Here is a 13,788-nt window from a genome sequence, read left to right as displayed (position 1 = left end):
ATGAGCTATTGCTGCAATCTGCTCCGATTGTATATTTTATCTTTATGAACGCTGTTTTTATTGTGTTATGTTATGTGACCTGGTCTTTGATCATAATAAATTATCTATCTCTCTCTCTCCCCCCCCCCCCCCGTTCTGCATGATTTTCACCTGACCACTGCACCATTCCCAGAGCTGCCACCAGGTCTAGACCTGGGCTCTTCAGCCTTGGGCCTCCAGGCATGTTGCAATAGTGTCAACAACACCCTCCTTAATCCCTGGTGGGCAGAACTGGACACAGCTCACATGCATTTGTTTTAGATATATATAAGGATATAAAGAAGACCCTGCTGGATCAGGCCATGGTCCACCTAGTCCAGCATCTTGTTCCTGCGGTGACCAACTAGATGGCCCAGTGGGAAGCCAACAAGCACAAGAGCCCTCTCCTCTCCTGTGGTTCCCAGCAAATGGTATTTGGAAAGATTACTGAGGTCCAGCTCCGAGGGCCTTCTGCTACAGGGAACCAGGCAGAGGGCCTTCTCAGTGGTGGCGCCTGCCCTGTGCAGCGTTCTCCTATCTGATGTCAAGGGAATAAACAACTACCTGACTTTCAGAAGACATCTGAAGGCAGCCCTGTTTAGGGAAGTTTTTAATGTTTGATATTTTAATGTGTTTTAAATATTCTGTTGGGAGCCGCCCAGAGTGGCTGGGGAAACCCAGCCAGATGGGCGGGGTATAAATACTAGATGATGATGATGATGATGATTGCCTCCAGCTACAAAGGCACAGCACAGCCGTCAGGGCTACTAGCCATCCATAGCCCCCTCCTCCACGAATATGCTACCCAAGAATAAATGGTGAAAACAGTGAAAAGAGTTTGGTAGTGGCGGGCAGAGAGGGGTGGTCTCTCTCTCTCTCTCTCTCTCTCTCCTGTTTCCCGAGGCTCCTACAAAGCATGCTGAGATGAGGCGCGCCCCCTACTTTTTCAGTTTATCCTCCAGCTGTTGCTTGTCGTTCTCCAGGTCCATGATGTTCTCCTGGGTCAGCTTCAAGTCCCCTTCCAGCTTTCTCTTGGCCCGTTCCAGCTCCATACGGATCTTCCTCTCCTGTTCCAGGGAGCCTTCCAGCTGGTTCGAAAAAGGTAGACAAGAAGAAGAATAAGAAGAAACGGGCATTGCTCACAGGTGGTTTCTTGTGCTTGGGAATGCAGAATTCATTTGGGGGAGTCCACTAGATGGGACGCGGGTGGCGCTGTGGGTTAAACCACTGAGCCTAGGGCTTGCCGATCAGAAAGTCGGCGGTTCAAATCCCCGCAGTGACGGGGTGAGCTCCTGTTGCTCAGTCCTTGCTCCTGCCAACCTAGAAGTTCGAAAGCATGAAGTGCAAGTAGATAAATAGGTCCCGCTCCGGTGGGAAGGTAAATGGCATTTCCATGCGCTACTCTGCTTCGCCAGAAGCGGCTTAGTCCTGCTGGCCACATGACCCGGAAGCTGTACGCCGGCTCCCTCGGCCAATAAAGCGAGATGAGCGCCGCAACCCCAGAGTCAGCCACGACTGGACATAATAGTCAGGGGTCCCTTTACCTTTACCTTTTACTAGATCAGAGGTTGGCCAACCTTTTTTTGGGAAGTGGGGCACATTTGCCTGGATAGAGTATGGAAAGAGGGAGCCTCCTGGATCAGGACCACAGCCCACCTAGCCCAGGACCACAGTCTCTCAGCAGCCAAACAGACACCCTGCTCACTAGCAGGGCCAGAGCACAAGACCCCTCTCTTCTCCTGTGTCTTCCAGCAACTAGCATTCAGAAGCTCTGATGGCTTCCAGTTGTGGACGCAGAGTGAAAGCACACGTATCAGTCCACCCAAGGATGGAGGATTTGTGTCCTTCTGGATGTTGCTGGACTACATCTCCCATCAGCCCCATCAGCCAGTGCAGCCAATGGTCAGGGCTGATGGGAGATGGAGTCCGCCAGCACTTGGAAGGCTCCAGCTCTGAGAACAGCTTCTTGTATGCTCATATTCACGAGACTCTCCAGTCTCTGCTGTTGACTCACATCGTCCGCCTGCTGCTCCAGCTTCAGCTTGGCTTTGCTGAGCGTGTTGACTTTGTCTTCTTCGACCTGCAGGTCATCCAGAGCTTGCTGGTGGGCCTCTTGCAAGGCTTTCTTCTCCTTGGTCAGCTTGGCGATGATCTCGTCCAGACCGGCCATCTCCTCCGTGAGATTTTTCACCTGGTGGGAAGGCCAAACCCCAGAGATGTAAAGCGTTGTGGGGAAGGGACAACCTTGAATCGACATGTGGGGGTCTCAGGAGTATGTGGGGAGAAGCTCTTAGCTGGAGGGCAGCCCACCTAGATCACTCAGCCTGATCTGTGGCAACCGGTGGGACAGAAAGCAAGTCTTAGCCTGCTGGTAGAATATGTTGCAGAGGCCTTAGCCTGTTGGTGGAAGGATAACAAAAGAGGGAGCCAGTCTGGCCTCTCTTGGGAGGGAATTCCACAATCTGGGAGTGTGCTGAACCAAAGGCGAACTGTTCCGGAAGCATCTTGGTAGTCAAGAAAACCCCACAATTAATTGGTAGTGGTTGCAGTAATGGGCTCACATATGTTTATATTCCTACACTAATTGGCCTGCTTTGATGCAATCCTTATCTGCGGAACTGGGGGCTGGGCTCTGAGCCCAGAAAGGAGAACTATCTGTAAGGTGTTGTCAGGGACTGGGCAGAGGTGGAATAGGGGAGACCGCCTCCCCATCTTGACCCTTCCAGGGAGGAGGAAGAGGAGGACAGTGTAGGTTTACAACAGGGGTTTGAGGGAGGTCACAGCTCAGAGGCAGATGAGGGGGAAAGTTGGAAAATAATGGAAGAGGGGGAGGCAGAACTGGAGAGGCAGCTGGCTGACACGTTGTTGTTAGAAAGCATCCCAGACCCTCCATCTCCCAGAATTTGGTGAGCCTTAAAAGTAGGAGAGCAAAGAGCTTGAAGGCAGAGGGCACGTTGCAGCACCCGTAGAAAACGAATAAGGAAGCAGGAGAGACGGAGGGTGGAGATTCACTCAGGACAACACCATTATCCAAGAGGCTGGGTTCTATAGCCTCTCTCTGTAAATAATGAAGTGAAAAAGGACAGTAAGAAACTTCCCCTTATCTTTATACTTTCCTGGGCAACCAACCAGGAGCCACTGAAAGCATCCTGACAGGTTTGCGTATTTGCCACCTATGACCTCATCTAGTCGAGTGAAATGACATATGCTGCTCTGCTGTATTAAGAAGGTTTGTTTGGGTGCGGGCAAAGCCATCTCCTTGCTGCGGTGTCTGCAAAGGCTAGGAGAAATGGCAGGCTGCTTTGCCTAAGTCGCCACCTTCTCTAGAACTGGCCATTCCGATGTTTTTGACATCCTTCTTTGGTCTCCCTGCACCCAACCGCTCCCACAAGCCCTCCTTTGGGCCTGCAGTTCAGAACAGGGAGCCACCACCGAAAAGGTCCTCTCTTGTGTCCCCACCAGCTGTGCCACTAATGTCAAAGGGGCTGGGAACAGGTGCTCACCTAAGGACCTTATCACCTTGGCAGGTTCACATAGGGAACTTGCCTCGCTGCCACTCTAAGCGCACCTTGTTCTCCGTGGCGTGCTTCTCCTTCTCCACTTTGGCCAGGGTCAGCTCCAGGTCATCAATGTCCTTCTTGAGCTCTGAACACTCGTCCTCCAGCTTCCGCTTCTTGGCCGTCAGCTCGGCGTTCATCTCCTCCTCGTCTTCCATCCTCTCGGTCAGCTCCTTCACCTTGGCCTCCAGCTGGATCTTGTTCTTGATCAGCTGGTCGCACCGTTCCTCAGCATCGTTCAGATTATCTTGTTCCTGCGAGAGGAGAGGAAGGAAAGGGGTTTTCAGAAAAGCAAGCATCTCTTTAGGCATTTGAGGAGGACGGAGTAAACGGGAACAAGGAGGTGCTGCAAAGAGATGGGACGTGAAAGGTCAAAAGTGCTTTCTACATTGTGATTTTATGTTGTGAACCACCCTGAGATCTATGGGTAGAGGGCGGCATACAATTTAATAAATAAAAATAAAACAAATACGTTAGGACTTTTTGACAATATAAAAGGCTGTTTTGATCCCAATGCACCTTCCTGTCTTCTTAAGAGATACCAGCAGTGCACTTTGACCTTTGCTTCATATCTGCCCAGTATCCTGAACCGTTTTGTCAATTCCATATGCGCCCATTTCACAGAAACATAGGGAGCTGCCTTATACTGAGTCAGACTATTGGCCCGTATGGCTCAGTAATTTCCACCCAGAGAGAGATTTCCAGACAGGGGGAGATTCCTAGCCCTACCTGGAGATGCTGGAATTGAACTTGATATTTTCTGCTTGCTAAGCAAATGCTCTACCGCTGAGCAACGGCCCTTTGCTCAAACAGCTTGTTTCTATAGAGGCCAATGCAATTAGGTTGGAAGGATGCATTTTGTCCACACTGTCCGTCCGTCCCTGCCCCAGGTGGCACTGTGGTCTAAACCACTGAGCCTCTTGGGCAAGGGTAGGCAAACTAAGACCCAGGGGCCGGATCTGGCCCAATCACCTTCTAAATCTGGCCTGCGGACGGTCCAAGAATCAGTGTGTTTTTACATGAGTAGAATGTGTGCTTTTATTTAAAATGCATCTCTGGGTTATTTGTGGGGCATAGGAATTCGTTCATATTTTTTTTTCAAAATATAGTCTGGCCCCCCACAAGGTCTGAGGGACAGTGGACCAGCCCCCTGCTGAAAAGGTTTGCTGATTCCTGCTCTTGGGCTTGCCGATCAGAAGGTCGGTGGTTCGAATCCCCACGACGGGGTGAGCTCCCATTGCTCTGCCCCAGCTCCTGCCAACCTAGCAGTTCGAAAGCACGCCAGTGCAAGTAGATAAATAGTTACTGCTGCGGTGGGAAGGTAAACGACATTTCCGTGCACTCTGGTTTCCGTCATGGTGTCCCGTTGCGCCAGATGTGGTTTAGTCCTGCTGGCCACACAACCCGGAAAGATGTCTGTGGACAAACGCTGGCTCCCTTGGCCTGAAGAGAGATGAGTGCTGCAACCCCATAGTTGCCTTTGACTGGACTTAACCGTCCAGGGGTCATTTGCCTTTTACCTTTTTACCATCTACCAGGAAGGTAAAAATAGAGGTTGTTAATTACAGAGCCAAGTATTGCTGCCAAATGGGATCTTTTGGTGTCAGTAGCTCAGTGGCAGAGCTGATGGTTTGCATTCAGAAGATCCCAGATTCTGGCCCTGGCACCTCCAGGTACGACAGGGAAGGACCTCCATCTGAATCCTGCAGAGCTGCTGGCAGTCAGGGTAGTGATGGGAAATCTGTAGGGCCCATCAGTGGGGCTAGACCACAGCTTCTTGCCAACTTTGGGTGTGATTCAGTCATATACCGGTCAATTCAGGTTACGCCATTAAAGTTGATCCGTCGCGTAACAAGAGCGATAAGGAGAGGAATTTTTTTGTTAGGAATTACAGGAAGAGAAATTAACAGAAGTGATTACAAACTTTTTCAATATGCAGTGACTGCGGCAAGAATTTTAATGGCCCCAAAATGGAAACAAGAGGAATTACCGACAGTGGAAGAGTGGAGAATGAACGTATGGACTTTGCAGAACTAGATAAAATGACTGGGAAAATTAGATACCAGAAAGATCATAAGTTCACTGAGGACTGGAGAAAGTTTACGATTTATCTGGAAAATATCTGTGATGAACAGACAGCGCCAGTCGGTTTTAAAGAGGCTTTGTGATGAGAAAGGGTATTGTAAAAGAAAACGAGATGAAAGGATATTATTAACTGGCAATATATTATAAAGGAAATGCGTAATAAATATAAAATATGAGGATTGTGGGAGGAGCTGGTGGAAGTCAAAAATCTGTAATTTGGCAAATATGGTTATGTTTGAACAATTTGTAAAAGAGAAATTTGTAAAAAAAATAATAAATTTTTTTTAAAAAGAGCGATAAGGAGAGAGATGAGGAAACAAATTTCAAAATGTGAGCTCAATGCAGCAGCACCGACTCTTTCTGCAAGCAAACCAGAATCAATGCACAACAGATCACCAACGTCGTCTAACCTCCCCACAAACCTTATGCAAACAAATCCGGAAATATGCTCAATGAGCCGGTCACACGGAAGCAACTGAGGACTCTCTCTCTCCAGGACCTTGCAGTTTGTCCTGGTGGCTTTATAAAGTCACTCACAGCTTGAACTTGCAGTTGGAGATCATTCTTCTCCTGCAACAGGGAGACCATCTTTTCCTCCAGCTCCTTCCTCCGAGTCTCCGATTTCTCCAGGGCTTCCTTCAGCCGCCCAAATTCTTCCTTCATTGTCTGCGGAGAAGAAAACAAGACTGATGGACTCAACCAGCCAGCCAGCGGTAGCTGCTTAAAAGGAAACGCGAATGGCAGGTTTATATATTGGGAAGGGATATTTCAAAGCTGGTAGAGCAAGGCTGCTTCGGGACCTTTTCCAACTTCAGATTGGAGGTGTGAGGTTGGGTGCTTGAACGGTTTCGCAACCGGAAAATAACAGCCCTCGTTTGTAGAAGATTAGCATGCAAAGGGTTCAGCCTGGCCTTCACTGTTTGTGTATTTATTTCATTAAAAATTATATTCCACTTGATTGTAAAATAAAACCCCAGAGACCTCAAAGCGGGTTACAAACAATTGAATGTTGATGACATTGAAATGAAATGAAGGGGTTCTAGGGATAAGGTAAAATAAGAATATGCAAGAATAGATTGGTATTAGATGAAAATTTGAAACTATAATATGTGAGGAAAAATAATTAAGGATAAACAAATAAGATATGAATTTGCTGAACCAATTTCTAAATGGAATACAAAAAAGGGAGGTGTGAGGAAGTCAAAAAATAAGTTAATGAATGGAGAGGAATTAAAAAGAGGGATTTTTATTTTTTATTCTTTCTTTTTCTTTACATGTTAAATGATTGTACTTTTGTATTTTTGTGTTTTTGTATTTTTCTTGTGTTTTTTATCTATTGTCTAAAAAATTTTCTTTTTGTTAAAACCTAATAAAATATTATAAAAACAAAACAAAACAAAGCAGGTTACAAACAGAATTTAAAAAATGAAACTATCAGCAAACAGTTTTTAAATAAATTGAAAACCTTCCAAAAAAAGTTACTAAAACCGATCAGCTAAAACTTACAATTAAAGCGTCAACACCCTACACATCTGGATAGGCTTGCCTAAACAAAAAAAAATTCCAGGAGGCACCGGAAGGAGTAACAGCAAAGGCCGGATGTCAATAGGCAAGAAAGTGTGGGAGCTGCCACACTGAAAGACTTAATTTCTTACAAATGTGGAATGAGCATCGTGTCAAACATTTAACAGGGCCAATTCTGCATGAATTACACTGTTGTGCAAGGTGTTTATATATTTGTGGAGTGTATAAACTGCCTGCAATGAACCTCTGTGAGCAAATCAGAGCTAGCCTGGTGAACTCGATGGTCTTCCAGATGTTTTTGGGTGGACTCAGTGTGGCAGCCCTTAATTTTTTGTTTGTTTAACCCTTAGCAGTTCTGGATAAATTTCAGTCATAATCCGAGAAGCATTACCTGCATCTCCTTCTCGGTCTCTGCGCTCTTGAGCAGAGGCTTGATTTTGAAGAACAGCTTCATCCAAGGCCAGTTCTTCACCCCCATGAAGGCCCGGATGTTCCACTGAATCACCAGCAACGCATCCCTGGGGAAAGGAGGGTAAGGAAAAGGGGGATTTAGCCCCTAAGCGGGGGAAAGTGTCTCCTCCACCTCCCTGGCAGAAATCCCGGAGGGACTCTGTTTGTCACAGTGGGCAATGCTGAGCTAGGGGACTTAATATTCCGATTTGGGGTAAGACAGCCCTCTATGTCCTTGTGGTTTTCAGCGATTGGTCAAAATTGCAACTCTTTACCCTCCAGGCCTTTGACTGATTGGCTGCCTTGCCTCCTCTTCCATTGCTGTGCCACTGCTTTTATTTATTTATTCTGATACGGATTGCTTTTTGGTTTTGAAAACGAGGTTCCAGACAAGGAGGAAAAAAAAGAAACTGCAATTTGTGAGGTCTTGGTGGTCATTGTTGTAGAGTTCCACAGGGGTTTTTTTTCTTCCCACGGGCCCCCTTTTTCACTTCATTTATTAATTTTATTAAATTTCTGTACTGCCCTTCATCCAAGGATCACAGGACAGTTTATGGCATAAAACGCAATATAAAATGATTTTTAAAACGATTCTGACTGTACGTTCTTGCTTATTTTAATTGCGTGTGCTTGTAACTCGCCCTGGGAACCATTTGGCGAAGGACAAACTATAAGTGCAAATAAATAAGTACTGTATAAGTACAGTGGTACCTCGGGTTAAGTACTTAATTCGTTCTGGAGGTCAGTTCTTAACCTGAAGCACCACTTTAGCTAATGGGGCCTCCTGCTGCTGCCACACCGCCGGAGCACGATTTCTGTTCTCATCCTGAAGCAAAGTTCTGAACCCGAGGTTATATTTCTGGGTTAGCGGAGTCTGTAACCTGAAGCGTCTGTAACCTGAGGTACCATTGTACTAGCCAAATATCTTTTAAACAGTCAGGTTGCCTAGCAAAGCAACTGCCCACCAGCATTTCTGACAACCATCAAGAGTGGCTCTTCTTGTGACCGCAAATGTGCTTCCAGGCTGTCCCTATTCTCAGATGGGGTTCTGTCCCATGCTGCTAAATTTTGGCTGCACAGTTACAGTCATTTGAGGAAACAAGCCTGCCTGCACCTAAAGACCAGGCTTCTTTTTTCTGCGATAAGGAAAATGATGAGGTAATGCGCTTGCTTTGATGCAACGCCATCTGAGCACCTGTAAACAAATCGGGACAAATGCTCATTCAATAGCCAAAGCTGACTAAGATTCCCTGTGAACCAAATGTTCTGAAAGTGCATTTGGAAAGTGCCCGCAGCACGTCTGTGGAAATGGAATAACAGGTACCCCTATGGAAATCTTGTTATTGTGAATCTCCCACTTCCAGATACCGTGAAAATCGATTCTTACTCCCGCCCAACCTGCAAGATAAGAAGGGATAATCACGGTGCTCACCGACGCTCCATAATCTTCTTAAACTCGATGCGCATGAGCTGACCCCTGGCCTGCGCTTGGATGCGGGTGATGATGCGGGAAAGGCGTTCATCTCGCATTTCCTCCAATTGGCCCAGCAGCCCAGCCTTGAAAAATACCTGGAAGGAGAGGGAAAGGTGGTAGGGGTGTCGTCAGCATGAGCACCTCTGGCTAAGCCTCTATCTCTATCTATCTATCATCTATCTATCTATCATCTATCTATCTATCTATCTATCTATCTATCTATCATCTATCTATCTATCTATCTATCTATCTATCTATCTATCTATCTATCTATCTATCATCTATCTATCTATCTATCATCTATCATCTATCTATCTATCTATCTATCTATCTATCTATCTATCTATCTATCTATCTATCTATCTATCTATCTATCATCTATCTATCTATCATCTATCTATCTATCTATCTATCATCTATCTATCTATCTATCTATCTATCATTCATCTATCTATCTATCTATCTATCTATCTATCTATCTATCTATCTATCTATCTATCATCTATCTAACAATATTGTCCACAAGAGCACTAGATGAGTACCAGTCCTCCTCCCTCTTCCTCTTCTTCTTCTTCTTTTTCCTCTTCCTCCTCCTCCTCTTCTTCTTCTTCTTCTTCTTCTTCTTCTTCTTCTTCTTCTTCTTCTTCTTCTTCTATCACTCGTAGCTGAGTAAGATTGCCTGCCATAAACACAGTCTTAACAATGAGTTCATAAGTGACTGTAGAGGCCAATTCTGGATCCACATGTCCTTCCACAGTGGGGACAGGATTTGGTTTCCGGGCAGGATTTGATCACGGTGTGGATTTGCCAAGCGTGCCTTCCTCTTAGCATGTTTCTCCCTTTTGTCCTGAGTTTGAGTGTCTTCAAAGCCCATGACACCTTTGGTAAAGGCTGTTCTCCAACTGGAGCGCTCGCAGGCCAGTGTTTCCCAATTGTCAGTGTTTATACTACATTTTTTAAGATTCGCCTTGAGACAGTCTTTAAGCCTCTTTTGTTGATCATCAGCATTACACTTTCCATTTTTAAGTTTGGAATAGAGCAGTTGCTTTGGAAAACGATAATCAGGCATCCGCACAACATGACCAGTCCGACGAAGTTGATGTTGAAGAATCATTGCTTCGACACTGGTGATCTTTGCTTCTTCCAGTACACTGGCATTAGTTCACCTGTCTTCCCAAGTGATGTGTAAAAATTTTAAGAGACACCATTGATGGAATCTTTTGAAGAGCTGGAGATGGTGTTTATAAGTGGTCCATGTTTCACAAGCATACAGTAAGGTTGGTAGTAGAACAGCTATGTAAACAAGCATTTTGAGTTCAGCTCTATACATCTGAGTCTCAGTGCCAACAACACTTCCCTGTCCAACTGAGGGGTGTCAATCACCCCAGCGGTACCAAGTTTTATTGCAGATTACTTGCTTAGCACAACAAATCCATGTGAACTTCTTGCAGTTCAGAAACTGACTCAGAAACATACCGAAAAGGGTGTTTGAACATAATATGAAAGGGAATGCATAGACACCCCACAAGCAAATTACTGTGATAAAACCGCTCTATGAAAACAAATCAGAACAAATGCTCAATAAATACTGGATATTGTCTAATGACCACATAAGTTATGTGAAAGTTAATCAGGATGGATGCTGAATAAACAGGCTGTCTGGAAGCGGCCGCAAAGGCTCCACCCTCTCACCTTAGTGTGGCCAAACTTGTACTGGTTGTGGTCGATATCTAAGGAGCCCAAGAGCTTCTCTGCTCCCTTCCGGCTGTCAATGAACTGGCCCTCAGGGATGGCAGCTGGGTTCAGGATACGGTACCTGGTGGGGAGGGAAAATATTCTGTTAGATTCCCCTGCCAAAGCCTGTAAGATTCTTCTGATGGGTGTAAAACCCAGGACGGCTATTTCTTAACTGACCTGTTTTAGCCTATTTTCAATTTGGGTCAGTGAACGATTAATGATTTATTTATTTTCTGAACCATTGTTGTTGTTAATTTATATATCACTTAGTGCTGAAATAGCCTCCTAAGCAGTTTACAAGTATAAAGGCCAGTGGCACGATCATTAAATAAACATCCATAATGAAAACACAAAATAAAGCAGTCCCCTTAAAGCATGTTATAATGTACTATTCTTCTTAAATATTACTTATAATATTTGGCTATATGGCTAGGGGCGCAGAAGCAAGTGCCTGGGACCAGTGCTGGATTTACGTGTAAGCTAAACAAGCTATAGCGTAGGATCCCACTCTCTTGGGACCCCCCAAAAAAATTAAAGGGGGGAAAACCTACATACAGCAACAGTGTTTTGTGTTGTGTAGGCTCCTATGATGTAAGTCATGGGTCCCACCTGCTAGCCTGCTCCCTAAAATATCCCTGGTTTGCTCATTCCTAGATATAGGGTGCCTACATTCTGCATGGACTGGTTGGCATGGTAACATGTAGTAGCTGCAGACTGGAGTACAGCACAGTTGAATATAGGCCAAGCTGTTGTACCTGTTATCTAACTTCAAAGAGTGCTTGTAGACTGATGATCAGGCAGCATAGACTAAGGGTAGGAATCTTATGCCTACTGATTGATTTCATATATTCCACACAAAGAACAGTGGCAATTTGTTGTTGACAAAGGACAGCTGGACCCCATTACCTTCAGTAGCTTAGGGTCTCATCAAACCTAAATCTGGCCTTGCTCAGGAGGCCGTTCTAGTCCTAAGAGAACGCCAGAATTCTAGATTGCAATTCCATCTCCTCCAAAACCTTTTAAAGAACCATCCGACTGCGCAGAGCTACCATGCTGGTGCTCCAGATATTTTACTGGCTAATTAATTGCATGTTGCTGTCCGTTGTCCGCCATCAATGACCAGGCCGTTTCATGACCTCCCAAGGAAGCCATTTGCCCTCACAAGAAAAGTACTGTTGTGAAAGGCATTTTTCAATGGTGGGGAAGGTAGCAAAAGTTACAGGTTGCGACAGTGCAGGGAAGGGCCACACTCCACCCAGCGTGACCCCAAAAGCAGATTCACCTTTGCCTGAAGTCCCCGTAAAGGATCCGGTTGGGGAATCCCTTCCGGCAGATCCGGATGCCCTCCAGGACTCCGTTACAGCGGAGCTGGTGCATGACCAGAGCATTATCCATCACTCCTGGCGAAGGGAAAGAGAGAGGGGAGGTATCAGCCGCGTTAGAAATGGGCCTCCTCTGTGCCCTTAATTTGGCTGGGGTCCCATCCAAGCTTAGTTTATGTAGCCACACATCCCATAGCCTCTCTCTAAAACAAGGGTGGGAAGTCTCAGGTCCAGGGGCCACACCCATAGCTGTCAACTTTTCCCTTTTCTTGAGAGGAATCCTATTTGGAATAAGGAAATTTCCCTTAAAAAATGGGAAACACCCCACACCGTTTTGCAACCTCCTTGAATATCTTTGCCTGGATGGAATGTGTCATTAATGCCTTTTGCTTGCCTGGTTGGAGGAGAGAGAGGTGTGTGGGTGTGTTGAAACTAGCCTGCCGTAAGGTAAAGGTAAAGGGACCCCTGACAGTTAAGTCCAGTCGCAAACGACTCTGAGGTTGCGGCGCTCATCTCGCTTTACTGGCCGAAGGAACCGGCATGCAGCTTCCGGGTCATGTGGCCAGCATGACTAAGCCGCTTTCTGGCAAACCAGAGCAGCACACGGAAATGCCGTTTACCTTCCCGCCAGAGTGGTACCTGTTTATCTACTTGCACTTTGACGTGCTTTTGAGCTGCTAGATTGGCAGGAGCTGGGACCGAGCAACGAGAGCTCACCCGTTTAGGGGATTTGAACCGCCAACCTTCTGATCTGCAAGCCCTAGGCTCTGTGGGTTAGACCACAGCACCACCCCGCCTCCCAATTGCACCCTCTTTTTCTTCTGGCCCCACCCACAACTCCATCCCAGAAGGTTGCCCAGGATGGAATGAGGTCTTCAGGGCAGAAAAAGGACTCCACACTCCTGCTCCAGAACTGCAGAGCCAGAAGTCTGTAGAGAATGAGACTCTTAACCTCAGGGACGTGGGTTTGAGCCCAGCGTTGGGCAAAGATTCCTGCATTGGACAACCCTTGCGAGTCCCTTCCAACTGCACAGTTGTATGGTTCTAGAGATCCCGGGCAATGCATTTGGAGAGGAACCCACATACTTATTGCTCTGTGTGGCTCCTGTCCTGTTCCATTTGCCGCTAGAGTTGTGCTAATTATGCAAACAGAGGCCGATTCCCTGGCTTTTCACCACCGTTCCTTTTGTTGGTACGCATTTCAGGTAATCACCGCCGGGGGAACGTGAAACCGTAGACACGTCCCTGTCTGTGAGTTAGCTGCCCAAGGGCCTCCCCAAACCAGCACAACCAGCACCTCCCAGTCCGGTCCACCAGCCCTGTCCCTGTCCGGTTACCAGGGGCTTTCCGTTCATTGGGGATGAGGCACCTCACAAAGTGAGGGTGGGTTGTTTTCAGGTTGGCCATCAGCTTGTTGAGGTTCTCCTGCCAGAGAAAGAGGGAGAGAGAGAAGGAGAGGGAGATAGCGATGGAGGGGAGATAAAGAGGGAGGGGAAACGAGAGAAGACAGAGGAGGGAGAGAGGGAGAGGCAGAAATGGGAGAGAGAGGGGGGAGGGAAAAGTAGAAAGGAAGAGAAGAAGAGGTGAGGGAAGACGGAAATAGAGAGGGAGGAAGAGGCAG

General features: G+C 46.6%; 1 protein-coding gene across 1 annotated transcript in view; it reads right to left on the bottom strand.

Moving 5' to 3' along the window:
• Positions 1–13,788, bottom strand: part of LOC309355897 (myosin-6) — a 140,152-nt gene that overhangs the window by 14,226 nt on the left and 112,138 nt on the right. The window contains exons 17-25 of the mRNA XM_081887123.1: positions 13,505–13,624; positions 12,128–12,245; positions 10,801–10,924; positions 9,067–9,203; positions 7,576–7,702; positions 6,198–6,326; positions 3,587–3,829; positions 2,033–2,209; positions 961–1,106 (exon numbers count right to left, since the gene is read on the bottom strand). Of these exons, the coding sequence (XP_081743249.1) occupies positions 961–1,106; positions 2,033–2,209; positions 3,587–3,829; positions 6,198–6,326; positions 7,576–7,702; positions 9,067–9,203; positions 10,801–10,924; positions 12,128–12,245; positions 13,505–13,624 (1,321 nt within the window). The remainder of the gene's footprint in view (positions 1–960; positions 1,107–2,032; positions 2,210–3,586; positions 3,830–6,197; positions 6,327–7,575; positions 7,703–9,066; positions 9,204–10,800; positions 10,925–12,127; positions 12,246–13,504; positions 13,625–13,788) is intronic.

The sequence above is a fragment of the Podarcis melisellensis genome (genome assembly GCF_964234715.1).
Source record: "Podarcis melisellensis genome assembly, chromosome: 13".
NCBI classification, from domain to species: domain Eukaryota; kingdom Metazoa; phylum Chordata; class Lepidosauria; order Squamata; family Lacertidae; genus Podarcis; species Podarcis melisellensis.
Note: the sequence above shows the minus strand (reverse complement) of the source record. Positions and strands in the feature narration are given on the sequence as shown.